The sequence below is a fragment of the Rhipicephalus microplus genome, chromosome 4 (genome assembly GCF_043290135.1).
Source record: "Rhipicephalus microplus isolate Deutch F79 chromosome 4, USDA_Rmic, whole genome shotgun sequence".
Taxonomy (NCBI): domain Eukaryota; kingdom Metazoa; phylum Arthropoda; class Arachnida; order Ixodida; family Ixodidae; genus Rhipicephalus; species Rhipicephalus microplus.
This window is the reverse complement of record NC_134703.1, coordinates 219,857,185-219,884,303: the sequence shown is the minus strand read 5'-3', so window position 1 is coordinate 219,884,303 and position 27,119 is coordinate 219,857,185. Positions and strand designations below refer to the sequence as shown.

Sequence of the window (27,119 nt, the reverse complement as noted above, 5' to 3'; positions counted from 1 at the left end):
CAAGCAACAGCTTCGCCAAATTTTCGGCACCCCGGTGGTTCGTTCAGCTCTCGCGAAGAAGACACTGGATGCTCGCAAGCAGCAATGCGGTGAGTCCTACACATCGTACATAGAGGATGTGCTTGCTCTCCGTCACCGTTTCAACACGTCCATGTCTGAATCGGAGAGAGTTCGTCATCTATTAAAAGGGATCGGCACGGTCGCGTTGAATGCCTTGGTCATTCAAAACCCGACTCCAGTCGCTGAGGTTGTTCCCACGTGCCAACGCCTAGAGGAACTTGAATCCCAACGGTTACCGAAGGACAGCGCTGAAAACACCACCACGACTGATACCTCATTGCGTGCCATGATCCGGGCGATTATACGGGAAGAGCTGCAATCTTTCGGCCTCTCAATGACACCGAGTCCACCTCCCCCCTCCAACACTGTTTTGCGCGACGTTATCAAAGAAGAGTTAGCGTCCATGACCGGGCCAGCGTATGTAGACTCTCCAGTACCTCGTCTCCAGCCGACGTACGCACAAGTCCTAGCTGGCTCACCACCCGTCGTACAACCGATGCCCGCACACTCGACGCCTGTCCCACTGGCTTCATTAACTACGAGTGCGCCTAGCCAGCCCTTTCACCCGCCATGGCGGCCGCCTCGTCCGATCTGTTATTACTGCGGCTATCGGGGCCACATTGCACGCGTCTCTCGGAAGCATCAGCAGGACGAGCGTCATGGATTCAACACCCATGGACGGGATGATGGGACAAGCTGGTACGCTTTCCAACGTCGTCCCCATGATCCGCCGCTACGTCGCTCACCGTCTCTAACTGAAACATCTGAGCCAACCCCTTTTTACCGCTCTACTAGACGCCGCTCACCATCACCTCTCCGCCGCTCCACGTCTCTTTTGCGACCTGCCTCGCAATTCACCAACCAACGCCCGGAAAACTAACCTCTGCAGCTTTTGGAGGAAAAGCTGCATCGAATGAAAAGACAGCAATTCCTCCAGTGCATCCATATATTACGATATCTGTTTTAATAGAAGGTGTGTATGTGGACGCTTTAGTACACACTGATGCTTGTTTGTCTGTGATTGATCGTTCTTTGTGCTCACGTCTGCGAAAAGTCCCCACCCTTTATGATGTACCTACACTGCACGCTGCTCAAGGGGACGCCATTAGACCTGCCGCTATGTGCACCGCTCGTGTTTTCATAGCTGGTCTTCTTCATTTTGTGCAATTTGCTGTGCTGAGTTCGTGTGCCCACCAGCTTATATTGGGCTGGGATTTTCTGTCTACGGCGAACGCTTCCATCTGCTGTCGAGAAAATGTTGTTCATATGATGAAAACTGACTATGCCCTGTATGCGGATGACAAGCACGTTCGCTTGCTCGCTGCTGAAGATACCGAGCTACCACCTGGTCATCAGCGGATAGTTGCCATCACTTCTAGTGTGATCGACTGTGGTGACGTGTTTGTCCAACGATCAGCACGCTGTCTCGCAAGAGGTATAGCCCTTGCTTCAGGTCTAGCGCGGTTTCACAATGGCTCCGGACTTCTCCACGCTACAAACCAGACTTCTGAGAAAATTCTCATTCTTAAGGGCACCACAATGCCTCGCATTTCTGAATCTCAACCTGTCTCTGTTGTCCCGCTTATGCCAGCGTGTTCTGACCTTCCTTCTATTGGACGTTCATCAGGAGCAGTCCAGGCAGCAACGAGGCTGAACGACAGCTAAAAATTTACCTTGCTTTACGCAGAACGCTGGTGGTGGAAGCAGACAAGGTGTCTTCGGAAGCGATCAGCGCTACTAGGAATCAATTGGGCGGAACCGGGAACAACGCCCCCTGAAATACCGTGACGTCACAGCGCTGCTATAAAACCACCGCTCCAGCGAGGATCAGCCGTCATTTCACGAGCAGTCCAGGCAGCAACGAGGCTGAACGACAGCTAAAAATTTACCTTGCTTTACGCAGGTACGTGAACGACTTGTACTTTGGCTTCTTAGTTCCTGGACTGCTCAGTGAATGACGGGTGTTATGGGTGATAAGCCGCCCACTACTGTGAAGAAGCTAGCTAAGACCTTGTCAGATTTTTCTGCTAGAATTGATGCAAAACATGATGAGCTAAAGAAAGACATCACAAAGGTTACTGAAGGCGAACTACAAACTCTTAGACAATCAATCAACTTCATGAATGAGCACTTTGAGCAATTCAGGGTGGAACTTGGCGAAACAAAGAAAGAGCTTGCTGCGGTGCGAGCAGAAAACCACGCGATTAAAAGCGAAAACAGTCGCCTCGCCAAGGATATTAAGGAAATAAAACAGGAACTCACTGCTCAGCAACAATACAGTAGACAGAATAACCTAGAAATAAAGGGAGTTCCTGTGATGGAGGGAGAAAACTTTGTCTCCACAATGCAACAGCTTGCCAACTGCCTGAAAGTTGAAGTCAAAGAAACAGATATAGACGTCGTGCACCGAGTGCCATCAAGGAACGCGTCAACACCTAACATCATAGTTAGGTTTTTTTCGAGAGCTGTGAAAGATAATGTTCTAAGGACTGCTAAGAAGCAACGACTTAACACGACAGCTTTAGGTTTTCAGGGCATCGCATCTCCAGTATACATAAATGAGCACTTGTGTCCGGCAAACAAGGAATTGCTAACAGCCGCTCTAAAGACAAAGCGGGAAAAAAAACTGGAAGCACACCTGGGTAACTGGTGGAAAGATTTTGATGCGGAAGGCGGATAATTCACGTGTGCTTCAGGTCACATGTGCTGAGAATCTTTCCAAAGTTGTTTGAGGATTGCCTGCTTGTTTTCTGTAAACCTGGAGTTTCCTATATTTTTAAATGGCGTTTTCCTTTTTTGAGGTTGAAAACATATGGCTGCAGCAGGATCATTTCACAGTATTACATTGTAATATTCGCAGCATAAAGAAGAATTTCGATCATCTGCTTTCGTACTTATCACAGCACTCGTTTAAATATGATGTCATCGCTATAACTGAAACTTGGCTTCGAGAAAGCGAATCAGTTCATCTACCCGGCTACGTCATGCTTTCGCAACCTAGAAACAGTGCTACACGAGGAGGGGGCGTGGCGCTATTTATCAAAGACTGTTTTAGTTTCATTCACCTCAGCAATAGCTCATGCTGCAGTTCATCGGCAGAGACTCTTTTTATTCATCAGCAAAATGGTGTTATCATCGGTGTAATTTATCGTCCACCAAATTCCAGTGTGGCTGACTTCATTACTGTGATGGAAAGTACCATGATACCCATTGTGGCCTCTAAAGCACCTTTTATTGTCTGCGGTGATATTAACATAGACGTGTCTGGAGATACATGTGATGATTACGTGTTTTTGCTACAATCAGTTAATCTGAGAAATGTTATTTCATCACCCACTCGCATAACAGACCACTCGGAGTCGATTATTGATCACGTGTTGTGTAATGCTGACCTGGATGTATCGGCAGGCGTATACGCTGTTGCTATTGCGGATCACAATCTCACCTTTCTATTTTTACCCCAGAAACACATTTGTGCTCCTGACATACCTGCCATTAAACGTACAACACGTGTCGACTATAATTCCGTGCAAAAACTACTACAAGGTACGAATTTTGATGCCCTCTATGATGAAGACATGGACGTCGAGTGTGATAACATTGTAAAATGCATTGTGGATGTCATTGAACGATCAACGCGTAGCTGTTCGCGCCGAAATTATGACCATGCCATATGTCCATGGATGAATAGAAATATACTTGAGGTTTTGAAGCTGAAAGATTTTTACTACGACAAATGAGAAAATAACAGGAGCAATGAATACTACCATCAAAATTTTAAGCTTTACAGAAATAAGTCAGTAGCAATGATAAGAAAATCCAAGAAGTGCTACTATACCAACCTAGTGAAAGAAAATGATGGTAACACGAAGAAGATATGGCAGATTGTTAAAGACGTCACTGGCATGGGTAGCAAAGAACGCATTATACCTGATAATCCAACTCGTGCAGTGGCCGACAACTTTAACGATTACTTTACTAATATTGGTCTCAGCCTTGCGAGGAAGTTCCCTGCTCATATGCCGAATTTAAATGCACCCTGTACTGTTACCAATAATTTCGATCTATGTGATGTAACTGAGGATGACATTCGACAAGCAATTAATAAGTTACCAGGGAACAAGGCAGCTGGCCATGACGCCATATCATCAAGGATTTTAAAGGAGAATATTGATGTTTTGTGTGGTCCCTTATGCCATATATTTAATCATGCATTTTCCTCTAAAACTTATCTTAGTATACTTAAGACCGCCAAAGTAATACCAGTGTAGAAATCTGGTGATCGGAATCTTCGGACAGCTACAGACCAATATCTGTCCTGAGTAGTATTAACACTACGCTTGAAAAACTAATTTCGTCGCAATTAAGGCGCTTCCTGGGTGAACAGAATGTACTTTGTCCCCAGCAACACGGCTTTGTTGCAAACAGGTCCACTTCAACTGCTGTTTCGATGCTTACGCAATATATTAATTCCGCGCTACATGAAAACAACATAGCAATAGCAGTATTTTTAGACATACGAAAGGCATTTGATGCTATTAGTCATTCCATTTTACTGGAAAAAATGCACTCCTAAAGTCATCTTACGGTTATATTAAATGCGGAGTGCCACAGGGTTCAGTTTTGGGCCCTATATTATTCTCTCTTTATATTAATGATGTCCCGCGATCCCTACAGAGGTCAAGGGGCACTGATGTATGCGGACGACACTGTTTTAGTTCTCACAGGACACTCCTTAGCAGATTTACAAAATGACGCGATGACCGATTTATCGAACATTTCGGCATGGTTTGCCAGGAATCAGCTGACTGTTAACTGTACTAAAACAAAGTGCATGGTGTTTCACTCTTGTAGGAAACATATTGACGCTGAATCTCTTAATCTAACAATAAACAACGCTCCTATTTAACAAGTTCCTTGTTTTAAATATTTAGGCGTCACTTTTGATGAACATTTACACTGGCATGAGCAAGTACAGAGTGTGTGCGCAAAGGTAGCCTATGGCTGCTATTCTGTAATAAAAGCTCGCCAATATTTTCCACAAGCTATACTTCGCACACTCTACTTTTCATTGTGTCATTGTCACATAGGTTACTGTCTGGAATCGTGGGGTGTGACGTACAACAGTTATCTAAAAACTCTTGAACGACTTCAAAAGCGTACACTGAAAATCATAAGCCAAGGTGAATCAGTAAGTAATATTTTCCAATCACAACGCATTCTCTCGGTTCCGATGATGCGTGACTACAAAATTGCTGTTTTAGTAAATAACATAATTAATAGAAATTCACCTTTGCCTGCTGATCTTTTTTCAATTCCTAAATGCAATACGCGACATGCTTCGAATGGTAATTTCAATCTGCCCAAATGTTTTAATGTTTACAGAGAAAGACTGATACAGTTTAATGGAACAAAAATATGAAACACGGTCCCCCTAGAAATTAAAACGGCACGTAATTTCAGTATGGCATGTAAATAATTTTTTCTGTGGAGTCAAGACATGTAAGCATGTGTGTGTTTGATTCGATTTTCATTGTATTTTTTTTTAATAAGTGCCTATCTATAGAAACTAGCTGCAAGCTAATAAGTATGCATATCTGCAGGAAAAAATGTATTACTGTGTTATCTGTATTATATGATTGTTTTTTTTTGTTTTTTTGATGTTACCTCAGAGCTGACCTGTACACTTTTTTATGTTGCACATTGTATTGGACCGTCCACTAGCCACTTTAGGCTATCGGTCCAAATAATCCCTGTAATTGCATATATCTATTCATGAAAATAAAGTTTCATTGATTGATTGATTGAAAAAAGCGTTTCTGTTCTTGCTGCGACTATTAGTCCAGAACTGACCTCTTCACAGACGGATGAGTTGCTTGCTTTGCTACAAAACCATAGGAGATTGTTTGATGCCCATTCCTCATCTCTGGGACAGACGTCCATTATTAGGCATCGTATCCAGACCGATGGCACTTCCATCGTACGCCGTCGACCATATCGGGTCTCTTCGTCCAAGCGTTAGATCATTGAACAAAATGTAGTAGATATGCTGCAACGGAACATTATACGTCCCTCCGCGAGTCCTTGGTCATCCCCTGTTGTTTTAGTAAGGAAAAAAAATGGCTCCGTGCGATTTTGCGTGGACTACAGAGCACTTAATAGGATTACCCACAAGGATGTTTACCCCATGCCGCGCATAGACGATGCTTTTGGATTCACTGCAAGGTGCTGAGTACTTCTCAAGCCTAGACCTGCATTCAGGTTACTGGCAAATACCCATGCACGAGGATGACAAAGAAAAGACAGCGTTTTCAACACCAGATGGGGAATTCAACGTCATGCCATTCGGCCTTTGCAATGCTCCAGCAACATTCGAGCGGATGATCGACACAGTTTTACAAGGCTTGAAGTGGAAGACTTGCTTGTGCTATTTATACGATGTCGTTATTTTCTCGTCAACCTTCCCTCAGCACTTCCAACGACTGGACGAAGTTCTTACGTGCCTTGCAAACGCAGGCCTTCGGCTGAACACCAAGAAGTGCCGTTTTGCGAGAGGGAGGATTAAAGTGTTAGGTCACATCGTAAGCAAGGATGGTATTCGTCCCGATCCTGACAAGATTTCCGCTGTCCAACACTTCCCGCGTCCTGAAAAAGCCAAAGATTTGCGCAATTTCCTCGGCCTCGCTTCTTATTCTTGCCGATTTATTCGAGACTTTGCTTCAATAGCTTCACCATTGCACAAGTTGCTCGGATCAAGCGTCGCCTTTGTGTGGCCTCCTGAATGTGAAGCGGCGTTTGCCCAACTGAAGTGTGCACTCACATCCGAACCAGTTCTCTGCCATTTCGACGAAACCGTGCCTACGCTCCTGCATACAGACGCTAGTGGTCGAGGCATTAGTGGAATTCTCCAACACCGAGACAAATCTTCACGTGAGAAATTCGTCGATTATGCGAGCCGTGCACTGACTCCTGCCGAAAAGAATTATACCATCACCGAACAGGAGTGCCTAGCGGTCGTATGGTGGATACAAAAGTTTCGACCTTATCTCCACGGCCTCCACTTTACTGTGGTTACGGATCATCACGCCTTGTGCTGGCTCTCGACAATCAAGAACTTGTCCAGCTGCTTTGGTCGCTGGGTTCTTCGCTTACAAGAGTACGACTTCACGATCCCATACAAGTCGGGAAACAAGCATCAAGACGCCGACGCACTTTCGCGTTGCCCGCTCTCTTCAGAGCCACTTAACACACCCGTCACTGCCGCACTCGAGAAGCTTTCGGCTGTCTCTTCCCTACATGTTGCGTCATTAGCTACTGTGGACCCAACTTCTACAAGCGAGTGAGGTTTGTTCTTATCTCTTCAACGTGCTGACCCTTACTGTCGCCGCATCATGGACCGTCTTGACAGGACTTGCCGACCCCTTAATGCCAGTCTTCGCCGACAGCTCACGCAATTCAAGCTCAACAACCACGTCCTGTACCGTCATATCTACCACCCTGATGGTCAACGCTGGGTGCCCGTTCTACCTCGCTCTCTTCGGGCTCAAGTCCTAGAGACATACCACGACGACATGTCTGCTGGACACATGGGCTTCCAGAAAACGTATGACCGCATAAGATGTCACTACTACTGGCCGGGCTTGTCCACCTGTGTCGCAAAGTACGTTGCCTCATGCACCCTTTGTCAGCGTCGCAAGCTACCTACATCAACTCGGAGTGGACAATTACAACCGCTCCCGTGTCCCCTGCAACCATTCGAGGTAGTTGGCATTGACCTGTATGGTCCGCTTCCTATGACTGTCACGGGCAATCGATGAATAGTTACAGCTGTCGACCACCTGACCCGCTACGCCGAAACAGCTCCCGTGCCTTCTGCATCAGCTTCGGAAGTGGCCGACTTCATCATTCGAGCAATAATCCTTCGACACGGAGCTCCTCGTGTAATCCTGAGCAACTGTGGAAAAGTATTTCTTTCAGAACTCGTCGAAGAAGTGCTCAAGGCATCCGGCACTACACACAAAACAAGCTCCAGTTACCATCATCAGACGAACGGCCTGACCGAACGCTTTCATCGTACACTGTCAGATATGATAGCGATGTATATCGAACCCGACCACAGAAACTGGGACACCATTTTGCCATTTGTCACTTTTGCGTATAGTACCTCTGTACAGCGCACAACCGGTTACTCGCCGTTCTACCTCGTCCACAGTCACTTCCCCTCTTCTTTCCTCGATGTTTCGTTCTTCTCTGCGCCTGTCAAACCATGTTCAACTTCAAGTGAAGAATACGTGTCTCGTCTACTTCATTGCCGCCAGCTGGCTCGCGTCAACACTGAAGCCAAGCAACAGGATCGCAAGCTTGAATATGATGCCTCTCATCGTGCTGTGTCTTTCAGCCCTGGCGACGAAGTCCTCCTTCTTACACCCATTCGCACTCCCGGACTGTGCGAGAAGTTTCAATTACGTTTTATTGGCACCTACACTGTCTTGGAGCAAACGTCCCCTGTCAATTATCGCGTGACACCCGATCTTCTTCCGACGGACCGCCGCTACAGGGCAGCAGAAATAGTCCACGTATCCCGCATGAAGCCTTTCATACGACGTTCCTCTTCGCTTTAAACTGCGGCCAAGAACTGCGGTCAGGATGACCGCTTTCAGGTAGGAGGGAAGTTAGTGTAGGCATTCATTAGGCACATCTATAATCTTTACACATATTCATCATCATGAGTGGTCGTCATCTTCATCTGCTGTGGGGACTTGGCTTGCCTGAGTTCTGTGCCTTGGGTGTGGTCGCTTCACCGTGTCTACTGGGCCTAATAAAGGCTGCCTTCACCGTTACATCACACTATTACTATTTCTAGCGATAACGGGAAACCCTTTGTTAGTAAGTTATGAAAGAACTTCCCGAGGCGATGGAGCATCTCGGAGCGCCACACTGTACCCTAGAGGCCAGCAGGACAAATGGTCGAACGGCATAATGGCACCGTGAAGCAGTGCCTTCGTGCATACTGCAATGAGCACAAAAACTGGGACCGACGCACTTCTTAGATTGCTTTTGGAATGCGAACTGTCGTAAGCGTTGCTACTGGGTACACCCCAGCCTTCCTCTGCTATGGCCATGAACTACGAACCCTCTGGCAACCTACTAAAGAGAAGCAGGATGCCCAGCCGGCTGCATCGGCTTCTCAAGCATTCGCAGCAGAACTTCAGTCCCATTTGGCGGAGATCATGAATGCTGCACGGCAGCATCAGCAACATGCTTGGCATGCTCAGAAACAGCACTACGATCAGCGACGGCGAGCCACGACATAGGAGGAAGGTGACCTTGTCCTGCGTGAAACCAGCATACTCATTGACGCTGCAAAGGGCATCTCGTCAAAGCTCGCACCAAAGTGAAGTAGACCATTCTGCATCTACAGACGTGTTGGTCCAAATACCTTCAAGCTCGCCCTCCTGCAGATTGGAAAAGCTTGTGGAGAGGCCCATGCCGACCAACTCGCCAAATACTATCCTTCATAGTCAGCAGGGCGAGAGCTTCACGCTTCAAGGGGGGGACAGGAGTGAGGACGTCCATTGGTATTAATAGAAGAGTTCGCGGCGCCCCCTGGATGAGGTGGCAACAGCGGACATCGGTCCAGTGTGGGCAGTGTGTGAGCGGACAGTGTTGTGGTAGGACGTAGGAGCTGCGGGAACTGGGGAGTGAGGTCCAACGAACATGACACGCTGTGGTAATCTTCGAGCATTACATGTACAGTGACTGCGCAGTGGTTACATCCGCAGAGCTCACCTGCGAAGAAATCCTCAGTCAAGTGCGGGAGCAAGATTGCTCTAGTGTTGACGAGCATGACACTGCAGATGCACAGACTGGGACAACGGTAAAGACTATTTCTAGCTCGGATATTGTGGTCTTCTTTGAGAAGACTCAGTTGTATCTAAAGTGCTGCAAGGGTGTACCCGATGACATCCTTAGGAAGGTTGTGGATGTGTAGCCATACATGCACCAACGTCTGCTTTCTACTAGCCAGAAGAAGATAACGGACGTCTTTAAGGATTGAACTTTTTCGACACGGTGCCGTGTTTTCGTTTATTGTTTACGCCCCAACATGTGCACCTCCTGCAAAGGTGCCTCCTTTTCGTTGTTGGGTTGCTTACGGACATCATTTCTCAATACTACAATGTTTCAGAATAACGAACTAAATTCGGCGGTCCCACGAAGTTTGTTGCAACAAGATTCTACTGTAGTTCATTTCTCAAAATTTTTATTAGTTATTTAACATTCAAGGTTTTAGTTTTTCAATATACATAACACTTGCAGAAGAAAAGAATCTGCATTTGGTCGCAGACTGCACCTGTTTTGAGCAATGTTTTTTCAGGATGTATCAATGAAGTCTTGGAACAAAAGTGATGTTAGAATCCTCAGGTATCTGGATGACTACCTGGTGGTAAAAGACGTGGAGGGAGTATGGAAATCAGTGGGCGATATACTTGAGCTGCTCGGAAAAGAAGACAAAGGTTTTAGGTCTACTTTTGAGGTTGCTCAGCAGAGCCAGCTGAGTTTTTAGACTTGATGTTGTTTGTTACTTCTGGTCATATTTGCTGGGAATCTCGGCCATGTGGGAAAAAATAAATTCGAAGTTATTCATCAGGGCATTTGAAAGTAGTAAAGGTTGGTACAGCAGTTTCGTGTCTACGATCAAACAAGGCAAGTCCTCACAGAAGGGAAGAAAGCGTGACATGACAAGTAAACAGAATAAACAGCGTGGGTTTGCCTGATCCCATGGTAACTAGGGCACAAGAAAAAGTGGGGAATCAAGTTGGTAACAGGCCGGGCAGGTCAAGAAGTACCTGTTAAAAAAGCAGAAAAATCTAGCGGTCGTGCCGCATACAGTGTAGACCACTTATAACATAACCGCTTATAGTGCAGAGCCGCTTATAATACGGTGTTTTTCTACTCCGTTTACCCTCCCATAGAATCTCATGTATACGCATACCTTTTATTGTGCAGTCTCTCAAGGTGAAAGACCGGTAATAATGCAGTTGCCAGAAATTGTTTGCGACAAACGCGGTAGCGAGTAGCACTGGGTGCACCGCTGGGGTGTGAACAACGAGGTCCTTACAAAGGAGGAGGGGAGACGGAGTGAACAAATGAAGGGCGGAGAGAAGGAAAAAGAAAACTAAAAAAAAGACTGCGGGCACTGCGGGGGCTCACCGAGTGAGAGAGGGGGGCGGTTGCCTCAGCGACCGATTGCATTGGCACCGACGCGGCTACAGCGTACTATGTCGCTAGCACGGCTTGGCCGCGCGCCGCTCAATGTGGCACGTGGAATCCTGTCCTTATCAACTACACGCACTTAACAGTTTCCTGTCTTTAACGACGTCGTCGTTATCGTGCTTGCAACAAATATCACGTTTGCTTCCTTGTCCGTATATTGCAAACCTTTTACGGTTTTATGACGCGAGCTTTCACTTTTGCTGCCAGTGCGCTGTCATACATAAGCGTGGCAAGTTGTCAACTGTTGTTGCTGATCTCCCGGCATGAACTAGAACTGTGTATCACGCAGGAGGTTCTTGGTTCACTGCTAGTGCGATTTTTTTGATGCCGAATCCTCATGTTTTGGACAAGCTTTCCGCGACAACGTACCAAACGGCAAGCTACGCTTTGATCGGTTGCTGTCGCGTGAATCCAAGTTGCGGTTTGGTATTGAATCAACGAAACTCTTTGCGGTGGCCGCACTTGACGGGAAGGGATACATATCGTTACATAAAAACGAGGACAGCACGTGTAGCGTTCAAATAGTGGTTTGCAATTCGATTGCGATGTCTTAAATAGGGTGCGCTTCTGTGAAATCTAATGGTTGGCGTCTTTCAACCTGTCAAATTCTGGACGTGAATCAACATAGTTCTGTGTAATGTACATAATCGGAGCGGTCTGGTAGTCAGCAAATTTTCCCAACGGTGCTTTCATTTGTTAGACAATCCCCCCCCCCCCCCTTTTTGCATCCATTTCATTGGCAATGCGTGTCTTTGGACGTTAAATTCTTTTAACATTCAGAAATTTAAATCTTAGCAAGCACGCATCGCATGTTTCGATTCTCAGGCATGCGAAGCTGATTGCTCAACATGTTTTGCGCAAGTGCAGCCCTTGATAAAGGTTGTTTTGGTAATAGTGCAGATATTTGAGACTCCTGCGACTTACGTTAAAAGCGGTCTGTACTGTATTCACGCATAAGCTAAAGAACGTAGGTGGCAAATAAGGTATGAATGTAGTTTTTTCTGTGCCCGATAAATTAGGAGGAAAAGCAGAAATAAACAAAAAAGAAAAGCATGTGGTGTTAAGCATCGATCTCAAGCAGTTGAGCGTGCCTTGAGTGTCATTTATCGAATCCCCCTGTCATGTGTTGCCGCATATACAGGCCATACAGGAAGGCATTGTTGTTAGGATAAGAGAACATGATACGGGTGCACGTGGCGATGGCATATGGCTGCACATTGTCGGCAGTGTGGATGTACACCCCAGTTCAGTGAAGCCAGCATATTGTCACGGCATCAAAACCAGACAACTCGAGAAATTATCAAGGCTTGGCACATACAAAAAAAAAATAGAAACATGCATCAGCTTTCCGTCCGTAGCCTTGCAAAATATAGAAATCCTATACAGTGGACTCCCATTAAAGGAAACTTGCTTAAACGAAAAAGCCACATATACGAAACTATCTAGACATATTTGGTTGGTCTCCTATATATTTATTGATAAAAAGTTTTGAGTAATAAGAACATTTTTTGTCACTTACATCGGTTCAATGAAACTAAAATGGACAAAATCCATGAATGGCGGAAGCATAGAGTTTCCCACAATACTTACTAGAGAAAACTCTGGCGCTAGTGTGTATGGGAGTTGCAACACACAGCGCTTCAGCGAGCATGGGAATGATGGGTAGTACACACATTTGTCCAATTTTCGTACTTCTGGCCTGTTTCTGGCTCCGTGTGTGTTCGTGTGGCTTAGAGCTTTTTTTTCACGAAAACATAAATTAGCAAATCTTCACCGTTAGCGCTTCACAACCTTATTCTTTTAAGCTTACTATTTCGAATCAAGTCCCTAAGTTCAAAAGGGTTCGTTCTTTCTTTCAAAACAAAACCGTAACCATTAATAAACAAAGCTCCAAGTACGATTCGCCGCTCGCAAGTACGAAGACCAAGCAAATGTGTGTACTACCCATCATTCCCATGGTGGCTGAACGATCGCAGCGCCAGAGTGTCCTCTAGTTAATTTTGGGAAACTCTATGAGCGGAAGTGGCCATGGCAGTCTAGCAACCATGAAACAAATGCTAAAGCTAGCCAAGCCAAGCCAATCCAGCAATTGCACATGTCTGGGCACACCGATATGGTGGCTAGAAGAGAAAGTGTGACGGGCGCCGTATTCGCCAGAGAGGAGGGTGCAAAATGCGATGAAAAAATTTTTGCACCGCTAGGGGCGCTGCAGTGGACTGAGGTGCCGGTACTCGCCTCCCCGAACACTGCGTGCGCCATCTCCGTGTTCTGTGGTGCGCTTGCTTCGTTTTGATCCGTCAGTCACCTAGTTCGCCGAACGAGATTGTCGCTGGAGGATGTAGCAACGCAATGCCGCCGTCCAGGTCAAGTACGTGCTTTGTACCCGGCTGCAAAACCGGGTATAGGTCGTGCGTGGACAAAGTGTCGGTGTTTAGAGCTCCGAAGGACGCCTCAAAAAGGGAGCAATGGGCCCGAAATATCAAACGGGATGACAAGAAGCTGACGCACGACTGTGTGGTTTGCGGGCGTCATTTTGAAGAAAGATTTGTCGAGAAGACATACCGCCACATCATCAACGGTGAAGTGGTTGAAACGCCGCGGGATCGGCCGCAGTTGAGAGCGGACGTAGTCCCGACAGTATTCCCCGACGCGCCGAAGTACTTCACTACGAAAGCGCCTATCAAGAGGAAAGAAAGAAATTTGTGTGAGCAGCATGGCCGTCCTACAAAAAAGCAAAAGGTGCACGATGGTTCCACGGAAGGCGAACTGCCACAAGACGCCGCAGTCGACGCACAGCTGCCACAGGAGCAGCGAGCTGTCGGCCATCCTGAAGCGGAGGTACTGAACGCCGTGACAGCAGAAGATGTTTGCAGGAATCTCCTCCTGCCTAGTCCATCCTGGAATAAGCTGACATTTGGTACTGAACAAGATGCGGTTCACTTTGGCCTATGCGAGCTTGAGGGTGAACAGGCCGACCACATGCTGTTGCCCAAGTTGGTGAAATTCAAGCCAGCTGTCAATCAACCAGAATCGTTGTGCTGCTGTGTGTACTTGTGGGGCCACCTCTACTCACAGCGCACTGTTTTGTCACCGGAGGAAGCGCAGACAGTGCTTGACAGCCCAAATTCGCTTGTGCTGTGTGGAGGATGTGGTATGAAGCCAAGCAACGAAAAGCGCTATGTTTCATATGCTGGCAGCTACTATTCCATGAAATGCACCTATGCATGTGACTCCGAAGGGCCATGCCTTCATTGTAAATACCTCCGGAAATTGCTGCAAAATCAGCTGTCACGAAAGAAACAAAATGGTGGAGCTTCAAAGCGCCTGAAAAGGCATGCAAACACACGGCGTAGCTTGCGCACCGCGCGCAAAAAGCTGCTAAATGCAGAGCGGCAACTTGCAGGAATGCGGCAAGAAAATGAAGCAATTGCCGACGAGGTCCTGAACAAGCGCATGAAATGCTTGCCTGTGAAGCAACAGCTGGCCGTAAAGACATGTTTTGAGGCCTCAAAGAGGAAGTCAACATCGGGAATGTTGTATGACAAGGAGTGGATCCTTGAATGCGTGCTCCTGCGAATGAGAAGCCCGAAACTATATGAGCATCTCCGCAAGCAAAGAATTCTCATTCTGCCAAGCCGCACTTGCTTACAGCGCTATATCCGAAGGTTTAAGAGTGGCTTTGGCTTCAATGACAACGTTTTCAAGGTGCTGACTGTGAAAACTGAGGAAATGGACATTGTCAGTCGACATGGCAGAATCATCTTCGATGAATTGAAGTTGTCTGAGCATTTCAGCGTCAATGCAGAGGGTGAGTTACCACTTTGCAAGTCTTGTTGAATTAATATGATTTTATTTCTTCAAAGCCTCCTTATTTCTTGTATTTTAGGGAAGTTATGGCAGCTTTCTTGATGTATGATGATGCTTGTCTTTGTTGCGATAGTGACCCTTTCGGTTTTGATTTAATTTTAGGAGCAGTGGAAGGCTTCGTTGACTTGGGAAAATTCACCCACGATGAAGACCGAACAACCCCAGCAGATCATGGGATGGTAATGATGTTTCGACCGTTTCAAGGTAAGTGTAAAATTGAACATTGTTATTTTAAACTCCAAGAAAATGTCAAGTTTGTTCGAGTAAATTAGAGTGCTAACTATAATAAAGGTACCGTTATCATACATTATTATGCACATAAGTAGTCCTTCTATACAAAACTAAGGGCATGATTCATAGCACCAGGCAACACACAAATAATGCGGGGTAACTCAAACAATTGGGCAGGCAAGTGCATGCTTTTAGACAATGGGCACTGAATCTAAGAGGAAGTTTCCATGCACCTGCACCAAGTTTTCAACTTGTTTGGTAACCTTGATATGGCAAGCAGTGGTGTCATTGTTTCAAAAATTGTCTCTGTGGTTGACCTTTGTTCAGGTGACTGGACACAGATACTGGGTGTGTTTTCATCGAAGGGAAACATCAAAGCACGAATGCTTTCAAAGCTTCTTCTCAAAGCAATTCTCTTGACTGAGCAGGCCGGGCTTTTCATCGATTTTGTATCCTGCGACGGTGCAACGTGGAATCGGAGCATGTGGAAGTCATTTGGAATTGGTTGTATGAGATTATACTTTTTATTCAGCTATGCCAGCCTGCTTGCTTTGCGTAGAGTGAAACAAAATAATATAGTGTATGCTTCATCCTTCTTAGGGAGATCTGCCTTGAGCGTGCCGTTTCTGTGCTTTGCTAAGTAGGAGCAAGTGCCTCCTAGAATAGTGCTACTCACTTGTTTAGCACTATTTTGTCATTTACTGTGTTAGAATTTTCAGCTCCACAATGAGATGCCAAGTGATTCTTTGCTTTTTTTCAGCATCCTCAACCAAAATCACTTCCAATGTTGCACATCCCGTGGACCCCTCCAGAAAGCTTCCCTTCATCTCCGATTTCCCCCACCTGGTCAAGTGCACAAGAAATTCATTCGTGACGACTGGGTTCAACACTCCTGATGGACGTGCATGTGTTCAACATATTGAGGCAGCATGGGACAAAGACAGAGGTTCTGTAACCTTGAAAGCTATGCCACATATCACAGAACCACACATTCGGCCTAATTCTTTTGACAAAATGAAAGTGAACTTAGCTTTCACGCTTTTTAGTGATGAAGTTTTAAAGGGCCTGTTTTTGTACACAGCCGACCTGGACCAGACTTGTCGTCCTAAAGTGATGCCCACAGTAGAATTTGTAAAGCGGATGAGCCGACTTATATCTGTGATGACTTCACGCTGCACACGAGATGGGCTTAGGCCATTGTCAGAGAGGGTTGTGGAGCTTGAGGCATTTCAGACATACTTAGATGATTGGGAAGCAGCTGCAGAGAAAGCCGGTGGCGGCTTCATCAGTAAAAGCACTGCCGAAGGAATGCGCGTGACTCTATGCAGCACGCTTTCCCTTCTGAAGTACGTTACGGAGAGTCTTGGGTTTAAGTACCTGCTAACGTCGAGGCTTAGCCAAGACAAGTTAGAAAACACATTTGGCATAGTCAGGCAGTATTGTGGCACGAATGACTACCCAAGTCCTGGGCAATTCCTTGTCGTCGTGAACTGTTTGGGTTTCTATAACCTGACTAGACCATCTAAACACGGAAACTCTCCTGCAAACCTTGTGAATGCTCTCTTTGATGCGCCATCACCAACCACCAGCCGTGCAATTTTTGGCATTCGAGACATTGTTGAAGACATGCTGGAAGTTGGAGACATTGATGGAGCTAGCTCTGTGCTCCAGTCACTGAGTACTGACCACAGTAGCTATGTAGTCGAGAAGAACGATAGCCGCCTTATTTTTTATATTGCTGGCTATGTTGCTAGGAAATTTAACAAGAAAAGCTGCTGCCAAGAATGCATTTCATCCCTTGCCGCAGACAAACGAGAGAGCAAAGGGAAACAAGCTAGTCAGCTTGTTTGCCACTTTGATAGAGGAGGGCTGCTGTGTTTGTGTGATGACTTGGCTAACTTGGTAAGCATGCTAGAGGAGGCCTTCACTTTCTTTTTTCTACTGAAGAGCTGTACGCTTTCAGTGCGCATGATTTCATGCAGTTCTTGGCAGGCTTCAAACTGCAGCGAATTGGCTGTGAGGTGCACAGCAAGGAAATGACGGCAAAAGTTGTCCAGTTTTTTGTGCTTACGCGGCTTCACTTCTTCACGAAGTCCTTAAACAGAGACAAGGGAGCTCAAAGAAATCGACAAAAACATCTAAAACTGAGAAGGTGCTAGTAAACTGAAGTGATTGTACAGGAAAGAAAATTGTAAATAAATGTCGTGTACTGTCTCATGTGCCTCAAAATAGTTGTGTGCAGTGTTTATGCCAAGACACGCAGTTGCAAACAACTGACGTTCAATTTTGAATTAAAGGGGATATGCCTGCATGCATTCACACATAATAAAACTGAAGAAAAACCGAGGGCAAAATAGCTGGACTTCCATTACTGCTGCCTTGTATGATGCATTCGCGCAAATGCCCTTAAAATAACTAAGTGAAATGTTCCAGATCTGCTTTTCCGAGAGCAGCCGCGAGGATCCCTTGAATATTGTGCGCTTCTCATTCTTTTGTTCCCCTATGAACTGTGACTTCCATGAGCCATGCGTTGCAAAATGGAAAGGAAATAAATCCGCAGACAAGTTCCTCTGTAGGCGAAGCGCGCGCGGGCAGCGCGTACATGTGTACATAATGGGGAAGCGCTGCGGCATTACAAAGCGTACTCCCCCCCCCCCTTTTGTTGATTGATTGATATGTGGGGTTTAACGTCCCAAAACCACTATATGATTATGAGAGACGCCGTAGTGGAGGGCTCCGGAAATTTAGACCACCTGGGGTTCTTTAACGTGCGCCCAAATCTGAGCACACGGGCCTACAACATTTCCGCCTCCATCGGAAATGCAGCCGCCGCAGCCGGGATTCGAACCCGCGCCCTGTGGGTCAGCAGCCGAGTACCTTAGCCACTAGACCACCGCGGCGGGCCCCCCCCCCCTTTTGTAAATATGCAAAAAAACTGACAGCTGCCCGTAGGCAGGTGAGAGGCGAGTTTAGCATCTTAAAAAAAACAAGGCTGCGAAACAAGGGAAAAGCAATGTCGAACACTTCTCGCACGTTTTCTCCGCTGTCTTCTTTCACGCTTTACCGACATTACTGCATGCATTGTAGTGTAATGGAAAAAAAAGGGCGCATCAGTACTGCATATTAGCGCATTACGCGGGCGAGTTCAGCCGTTCAAACAATCTGCCGCTCCACAACTTAGCGCAATTTCGGAGAGCGACGGGGCGAACCCACGGAGCGACGGCACCTCAGAGAGAGGCAGCGCCACCTAGAACGCCCGGCGTTTTTCATCGCTATTTTGTGCGCTCCTCAGCTCCCGTCCGTCACAATTCCCCTTCTAGCCACCATAACACCGAGCAGCAAACGATTCATCTGGTTTCCATCTTTTTTGTGCGGCTGTAAACAGAAATATCTGCAAGCAATATTAGCAACATTTTTTTTTTCTAATCGACTGTAAAGTATTGTATACTTCAAAACATTTTTGTTCAGTCAACCACAGTTGGTGCTTTTCAAGTAAAGTCATATTTCATTATTTTGTGGGCTTTGCTTAAATGAAACTTCTTATAAATGGAATTAATTTTCTTGCCCCTTCGAGTTTCGTTTAAAGAGGAGTCCACTGTACTTCGAAGGGTAAATATATTGTTGTTTTTTCTGTGTGTATTTTCATTGGTTGCTCACAGTTGTTGTCATACAGTTATGTGTTATTTGTGTGGAGCCATGCATAGATATGTATTGATGTTCTGCGCATGTGAATAAAAGTTCAGTTGAGAGTCGGCGCTTAGGGTTTCCTTTTCTTTGTGTGCATTCATCTTTTCTTGCGGCGCCGTTTCAATAGTGTCAGAATGCGCACAGTCTTCCCTCGATGAATTATGTCACAGAGACTTCGACATCATCTGAGCACGCGTGTGTTGCAGAGTTACCCCAGCAACCATCCATAGCTTCTCACTATAGAAGTGCACTTGTGATCACTGAATCCAAGAGTGAGCCAACACTCAAGGTCAAGACCACATAGCTTCTTCTTTCCGAATAGCCTTTACCACACTCATCAAGATGCGAAGCAATTAGATTTCATAGGGATGTCACTGGATGATAACTGCAACAAGTGCTCTGGGGGGGGGGGGCCTCTTTAAGAGAAAGACCTGGGCACAGGAGGCGGATGTGGCTGAGTATGTCAGAAATTTAGAAATTCAGAGGCATAAAATGGCTTGGAGATTACTGCCTTCATCTGCGGGGATGCCAACACCCCTGTAAAATTGTTTGCACCTCGAGGCGCATGTGCCTCGCACACAAGCCACACTCCGGGGTCACAGCTATCAAGCTGTAGGTGGCGTTGTGCTCGCGAGCGTTTATCATGTGGTGTACACGTATCCCGAAGGAGTACGGCCACCAGCGTGGGTCCGGTTTTAGCGAGCCGCAGGGCACGCGTTAACCGTCGCCGTGGCGAGAACACAATACTGCTCAAAGTCGCAACACTTTATTGTGGCAACACTAAACGCAGTACAGCCTGTTCCAACAGGCACGGCGGGAAAGCAAATAGGCTTATCCACGCCACGGGCACAAAGTACTACACAGGGTGCCACGAGCACGTCTCCGCGGTAAAGGTGACCCACGGAGACACCGGGACCAAGGCTCGTTTGCTCGAGTGAGGGCAAAGGCGCTCGCGTTGGCTTCGGAGGGAGACGGGTCGGCGTAGCTAGGCCACGCACTAGGACACCGTACCTGCCTTCGGCCGTGAGTATGCAGTGGGGCAACAAAAGTTGAACGTTCGCCTTGGGCGCGAGGCGCCGTCAGCAAAGTCCGTCGAGCCCCGAGCGACGGGAGTCGACGGGCGGAAAAGATTGCGTGGCTCACCGTTTGCTGTCCTGGAGAGTACTGCCTGCCCCTGACGCAGCGCGCGAAAACCTTTCGAGAGGCTCCACGCGCGGCGCCACAGTCAACATCCACTACCGGGTGAGGGAGTTAAACGTCACTCCGCCCTTCCCAGCGCGGCAGACAGCAAAAGAAGGCAGACATGTCGGGACATGAGAGCGGCAGAAAAGGCGGGAAAGCCCGCGCAAAGGCAGCGGGCCAGCCTCAATTCCCACAATCACCATCCTCATCATCATGGTTAGAACGGTGGCACCAGCAGTGAAGCATGGCGGCACGGGAGAGATGAGCGAGTTTTTTTGCCGGGTGGCGGTTGGGGCGAACGATTGACTCTAGCAGTGGGTTTGCGGTGGACGGCACCGCGGGTCATCTGCCGTGGGTCGTCGTGGTGAGTCAGGCGTTCGCGAAGCTGCTTTGTGTGTGTTCTTGTGTTTGTTATGTTTTTGAGTGTTTTGTAATATTTTGTAAGGTTGTCTTAGCGAATTGATCACAACTGGTGTTATAATAATTCGGCTGACGATGTCGTTCTAAAAGTAGTTAAATAAATGAGTGTTGTTCTGGTTCGGTTCGACTGCATTTACTGTGTCCGTTTACTCCCAGAGCGTGACGCTCTCCACAGCGAGACCCCTCACTGGTGCAGAACGTGGAGCTCTTGGAGCATGGACGTCAGTTTTTGCGATTCAGAGCAGCCATTTTTTTGAACCGGCATGGATTAGATTTAGGGGGACTTCCATTGCTAGCATCGGCGGTGTGCTTTGTTGAGAGCGAGGAGATCGGTTCTCGGGACGTGTTTGAACTGCTCAGCACGTTGACTTTTTTTTTCTGCTCGCAGGTATTTTTTTTTTTTGGTCAGTTTTCAAGAACGTTTTTTAGTTAGGACGACAGTCATGTGGTCTGCATCTTGAGGATAGCAAAGCTTAAAGCAGTGGTTCTCAGCCATGGATGTGTTGGGGACCCCTTGTGGACTGGTGAAAATGATGGGGGACACCTTGCAGCGGAGCTAAGGAAGAGAGAGTACGTAGGTAAATTGACACAACTGAAGCGTGAAACAGGTGCCTTTTATTGCTACCAAACACATCAAACAAACGCGCCCCATCACTTCATTTCGGACAGTTGCGCTTAAACAGAGTTTAAGAGCAACTTAAAAAAAACGAGAGCTGGTTTCGCGAATCATCAAAATGGCTTCACGGACCCCTTACGTTCCGCGGACCCACATTTGACAAACACTGACTTAGAGCATGTAGACTGTAGGCCAAGCCCGAAGCGAGTGAGTACAGAAGAATCGTGGGTGGTCCAATTTTATGTAAATAGCTTCTTCTATCTCTTTGGGCTCAGGGAGTCGGGCGTCGTTGCTGTCTAGTCTTGTGGCTCGACGCCGGGGTGTCGTGAACTGTCCGGGACGATGTGCGTCGATCACTCAGTAAGTTGCTGTGTGAGGCGAGCGAGTAGGGCCACCTTGCAGAGTGGATGTTTCCTTGCAGCTGCCTTTTCTGCACCTAGGCTGGGTACTGGGTGGATGCCCGTTCGGTCAAGCAACCCCTTAGGCCTAAGGCTCTGCGCAGCGGCCTGTCACATGTGGCACAACTAGGTGGATCGTGGCGTTGAAGTGTTGCGCTCTGCTTCTCTCACATTTTCTTTTTTTATCTTGCGATGCTCGAGTTAGGAAAAGCGATCTTGATTTTATTTTTGTTAGGCATCTTGACCGCTGCCGATGTATTTGCCAGCAGTACTGACTATCGTACCACATGGGCGAGAAGCCCGAAGCTCCCTTCCCTTTGCTCCAATGCATTGTCTGTCAAGTGTTTCGAGTATACGCAGCGGGAGTGATGTAACCCGTGGTTGGCTGTCTCTTGGAAATCTGTCCTGGCCGTTGGCCAGGAATGGGGTCGTGAGATCGGGCGATAGACATGCCTGGGACCTGCCCAACTGCCTCCTGTCTGGCGCCCTAGTGAGTGCTGGTCGCAACTAGAAAACGTGTCGGCGCGATTGACGGTTGCTCGAGTTGACAGCAATGTTGCCGCTGAGGGACCAGTACTGGGTGAAGTGGTCGAGCCGGACAGCGCAGCAGTGTCGACCGACGGCGGTGTCACGGTGCACGGACATTCTTTGGAAAAATGTGTTGTCATGTTTTGTTACAGCTTGTAGCAGATTTCTTTGTTCTTTTCGCGAGAAGATTTGAATTAGGGTTGGGAGAATGCGAGAAGGGCTAACACCCTCTGCAAAGTTGTTTGCGGCTCGGAGCGCATGTGTTTCACGCATAGGCTGCATTCAGGATTCACAGCTATCGAGCAGTAGGTGGCATTGTGCTCACGAGCGTTTATCACCATCATCATCATCATGGTTAGAACGGTGGCGCCGGCAGTGACGCCTAGCGGCAAGCCATGGTGGCAGCACAGGAGAAGTGAACGGGTGTTTTTGGCAAGTGGCGGTTCGCCCGAACGGTTGTCTTTAGCAATGGGTCTGCGATGGACGGCACTGCGGATCGTCTGCCATGGGCCCTCATGGTGAGTCAGTCAGGTGTTGGCAAAGTCGCCTTGTGTGTGTTCTTGTGTTTGTTGTGTTTTTGAGTGTTGTGTAATATTCTGTAAGGTTGTCTTAGTGTGTTGATCACAAATGATGTTATAATAATTCGGCTGGCGACATCGTCGTTCTAAAAGCAGTTAAACAAACGATTGTTCTTTTGGTTCGGATTGAGCAGGTCTACTGTGTCCGTTTATTCCAAGAGCATGATGCTCTCCACGGCGACACCTCACACATCCTCCAATACTGCTCAAGCAGTAATGAATTCATCGATGTCCACTGCGTTTGCACAGAAAAAACACGTTTGGTTGGATTAAAAGTGAACTCATCCAAAAGTTTGTTTTTAACATATATTATATGAAAAATTTTACGTCCTAAAACAAAAATATGAGTATGAGAAAAGCCGTAATCAAGGTCTCCAGAAGTTTGGACGTGGCTGGTGTTCTTTAATGAGCACTGACATTGCACCTTACACAGGCCTCTACCGTTTCGCCTCCAGCGAAATGAAATTGCCGAGGCTAGGTTTGAACCCACGACCTTCGGGTCAGCAGCCGCGTACCCTAGCCACTGATCTACTCGTTTTTATTTTTTAGCCCTTCCACAGCATGGCAGCTGTTTGTCCAGAACTTCTTCCACTGCTGTCTATGATGTCTGAATAAAAGTGAGTTGAAGCAGCAAGCAGTAAGCTGTCTGTGATATGCTCACCTGTGATCTCTCCAAAACGGTGTCAAGACAGTCATAGTATGTGAGGTCGTTGACTGGTTCATTTGGCTGATCCAACATAGGGCGCATCATCTGCACAATAGAAAGGACAGTGTATCTACAGATATAAAACAGCTGACATAAAGCTTGCCGTGGAGGCCAGCGCATGAAAATTTCAACAACTCTAATGGTTGGAATGTTGAGATGTATTCATTGAGCTTGAAGGGGATTAAGGGGAGACACGAGTCTTAGAAGGCAAAAAAATTCACTTTTTGAAGCTGACATTTTTGGAATCCATACATAATTTTGCACTTATCTGAGAAGTTTCTAACTTCCTATATCACTATTTTTGGCACAAGATCAATTATCAACACCCACATGAGATGGATGTGAGGGCAAATAAATGCTGACATCTCGCTTTTTTCACGCCGCAACATTGCCATTACACACGAGCTATCGTGGCCATCTCGGTCTTGTTTGAAAAAGTCGTTCTTCAGAAAGAGTGCTTCGTCCTGTCTTTTTCTTTCTACAGTACTATTACATACAGACCAGATGAAATTTCGTTCAAATATGGACTTAAATCGTTCTTTATCTTCAATTTCTAGCCACCGCTGGCTCCCCATGTTTATTGGTTTGTCAGCGAAACGTGTCGAGAAGTACCAGCGCGCGATTCTATAAGTGCTTGGGGCACGTTACAAAATCTAAATATCGGATTGGCCAAGTGGCGTCATGGGCATGGGCATGTGCCCATTCCAGCACAGGCATGTGCCATTTTGTCGTGGTGCTGTGGACGGCCTGCTGCAGTAACGAAGTTTCGCACTGAACAAATTTGTAAAGCGGGTGTGGTGATCGCTGGCCAAGAACTTGACAAAGAGCCCCGCTATGGCTCAGGACACTGAGGATTATGAACTCGTGGCGGTCAACAGAGCAGTCGCCAGGGTAGGCATGACTGACGCTGGAGCTAAAAACCCTCCGGTTGCCAACAACATCGCTGAAAGCAGCAGTGTTTCACAGCCTCAACAGTTAGAAGATGGCAAGTAAAAAGCAGAAGTGAAGCTACAAGAGATACTGTATTTATTCACGTAATGGTCGCACTTTTTCCTTGAAAAGTCGGAGCACAGTTGAGGGGTGCGTTTATTGCGTGGTAAATTTTACAAAAACTTTTTCAAGAGAAGCGAAAATTGTGGTAATAGAAAAAATACTTAGATCCCTTAGCCTTTCGTAATTGACATATGCATACACTGTTTGGAAACAGCTTGATTGATTGATTTGTGGGGTTTAACGTCCCAAAACCACCATATGATTATGAGAGACGCCGTAGTGGAGGGCTCCGGAAATTTAGACCACCTGGGGTTCTTTAACGTGCACCCAAATCTGAGCACACGGGCCTACAACATTTCCGCCTCCATCGGAAATGCAGCCGCCGCAGCCGGGAATCGAACCCGCGACTTGCGGGTCAGCAGCCGAGTACCTTAGCCACTAGACCACCGCGGCGGGGCGTTTGGAAACAGCTTCTTTGTTGCACTTCACTCATCTTCAGTAGTTGATAGCGCTATCTTCTGCAAGCTGTCCCCGGGCCACCCGCATACGCCATAAAAGCGTTTTGCGGCTATTTTCTCTCGCAATCGTTTAACCGATATATCTACTGTGATCTTAGAGGCGCCCAATCGCATGTGCTACAACACACTTTGCCAACTTTGCAGCAACCTCACACGACGACCGTGACGTCTATACACTGGCACCGTTCATGAACCTCGCTATGGTGCACAGATAAGACGAGAAACGTGCCTCGCACACATAGAAAAAAAAACAATACAGCACACAGCAACAAACGAGAGGGGGGGACAAGCCAAAATGGACGAGGGGAGGTTGGAAAAATAATAAAAAATGGAAGAGATCCCACGGGTGAGGAGACGCCAGGTGTCGGTTATTGAAACTGCAGTAGATGAATATAGAAAGTGCGCTTAATACCGAGGGGGAAAAAATCCTAATTTTAATGACTGAAGTTGGGGGTGCGTTTATTATGCGGGGGAAAAAAATCCAAATTTTGATGACTGAAAGGGCCCTGCAACACTTTTCGAGCATGGTCAAAAAATGCTGCCGATCAGTAGTAGAGTCTTCCGACAACACGCAAGCCAAATATTATAGCCCAGCATACGGCTTAGAATTCACAATAAATGATCAAAGTCAGCTAAAACTTGCTTTCTCTTCTCTCGACAAATGGCAGAATATGCACAAAAATCACACATGAATCACCCATCTATCAGCCATTGGCTGATTTGAACATGGCGGACTTGCTCGTTACAGAGATCGCCGCAAGAGGCCGCGACTTGTCCACGCGTGCGCGCCCGATAACACCAAAAAAGCGGCGCATTTGAAGCAAAAAAAAGAAACAAAGTCCACGAGGCGCATCTGACGTTTTTCTGTGGCCCTGCCAACTCTCCCTGCTTATCTATCAGCGCTTTCGTCGGGACAAGAGAAGAGAAAATGCAATTGCAGCATGCGACAAACCTTTGTAATTCCACTCGCACTGGACGGATTCTTATCATTTTTGCGGCGTTGAATTCGTGAGGCGATACGATTTTCCAGTGAATTCGTTCCGTGGTTACTTGAAAAAGCGTTTCAGGGCCCCTTGAAGTTAGAGGTGCGTTTATTACACGAGCACGTTCATTATGCTAGTAAATACAGTATTATACTTTGTAGTGACAAAACGAAAGCGCAATCTCATCGCAAAAGGCTCCCAATGTCGTTGTTCTCCCCATCTGACGAAACGACCTCATCTGTGTGTGAAATTCATGACAGGTCATCAGCGTGGAGTGCACCGCATGTCGACAAGCAAAAGAAAATCCATCCAGTCATGATGGATGTGCTCGCCGCCAGTGCAATGAAGGCTACTGGCAACGACATGTTCGCAATAATGCACATATCAAAACGCAGTCTTGATTCTGAAATGTGCCAGTCTTACGTGAAGAGGAAACTAACACCTCTTGCAGCCTCAAAACTGATGAGCGACTGCACGAGTTTGGTTTTCGACATCCCCGTGTAACTCAATCTGGTTTGATTAGTGGTGTTTATTGGCGCAAGGGCCAGATATGGCCAAAGAGCGCCAGGGCGATGATAATGAATTGTGGGATGTGCAGTGTAGATAAAACAAATGTGACGTGGCTGTAAATGGGCCTAAAAAACAGTCGCTGTAGGTGTGTAAAAATATACATATGGTAAAATTATGGCAATGACAAATGATGTGAGCTATGGAGACATAAAATGATTTAAAAGTGATAAGTATGTCAAATAAATAATTGGCATGGAGCACCAGTGCCTCGACAGAGCCCTTAAAACAAGAGCATGGAGGCCTGGGCTCATTGAAATCTGCTATCACAGCAGCATCCTCTCAACAGAGGATGCGCTATGAACCTGTTGGGCTAAAAACATTCAATGTTGGGCTAAAAACATTCAGTACTACATCCTTTAAAAAGCTTAAAACTGATTTTGTATCAAAAAGCGGCTCTTGACCGAGAAACACAATCGGATGTAAAGGAAGATTATAGCGGTATGCTAAAGCAAAATATTTCTTTCTCTCCCTTTCAGCTTCCGCACACTCCAGGAGGACGTGGAGGACG

At 46.8% G+C, this 27,119-nt stretch overlaps 2 protein-coding genes across 5 annotated transcripts in view; one reads left to right on the top strand and one right to left on the bottom strand.

Annotated features, from left to right (window-relative positions):
* Nucleotides 1-27,119, bottom strand: part of rhea (Talin_middle and talin-RS domain-containing protein rhea) — a 908,869-nt gene that overhangs the window by 476,539 nt on the left and 405,211 nt on the right. For all 4 annotated transcript variants that reach the window (XM_037423602.2, XM_037423605.2, XM_037423603.2 and 1 more), the window contains exon 33: nucleotides 23,503-23,592. In XM_037423602.2, coding sequence (XP_037279499.2) covers nucleotides 23,503-23,592 — 90 coding nt within the window. The remainder of the gene's footprint in view (nucleotides 1-23,502; nucleotides 23,593-27,119) is intronic.
* Nucleotides 14,170-15,264, top strand: LOC142813833 (uncharacterized). The gene has a single exon (XM_075891791.1). It carries the CDS (start codon nucleotides 14,314-14,316, stop codon nucleotides 15,169-15,171), a length of 858 nt encoding a protein of 285 aa, XP_075747906.1. The 5' UTR covers nucleotides 14,170-14,313; the 3' UTR covers nucleotides 15,172-15,264.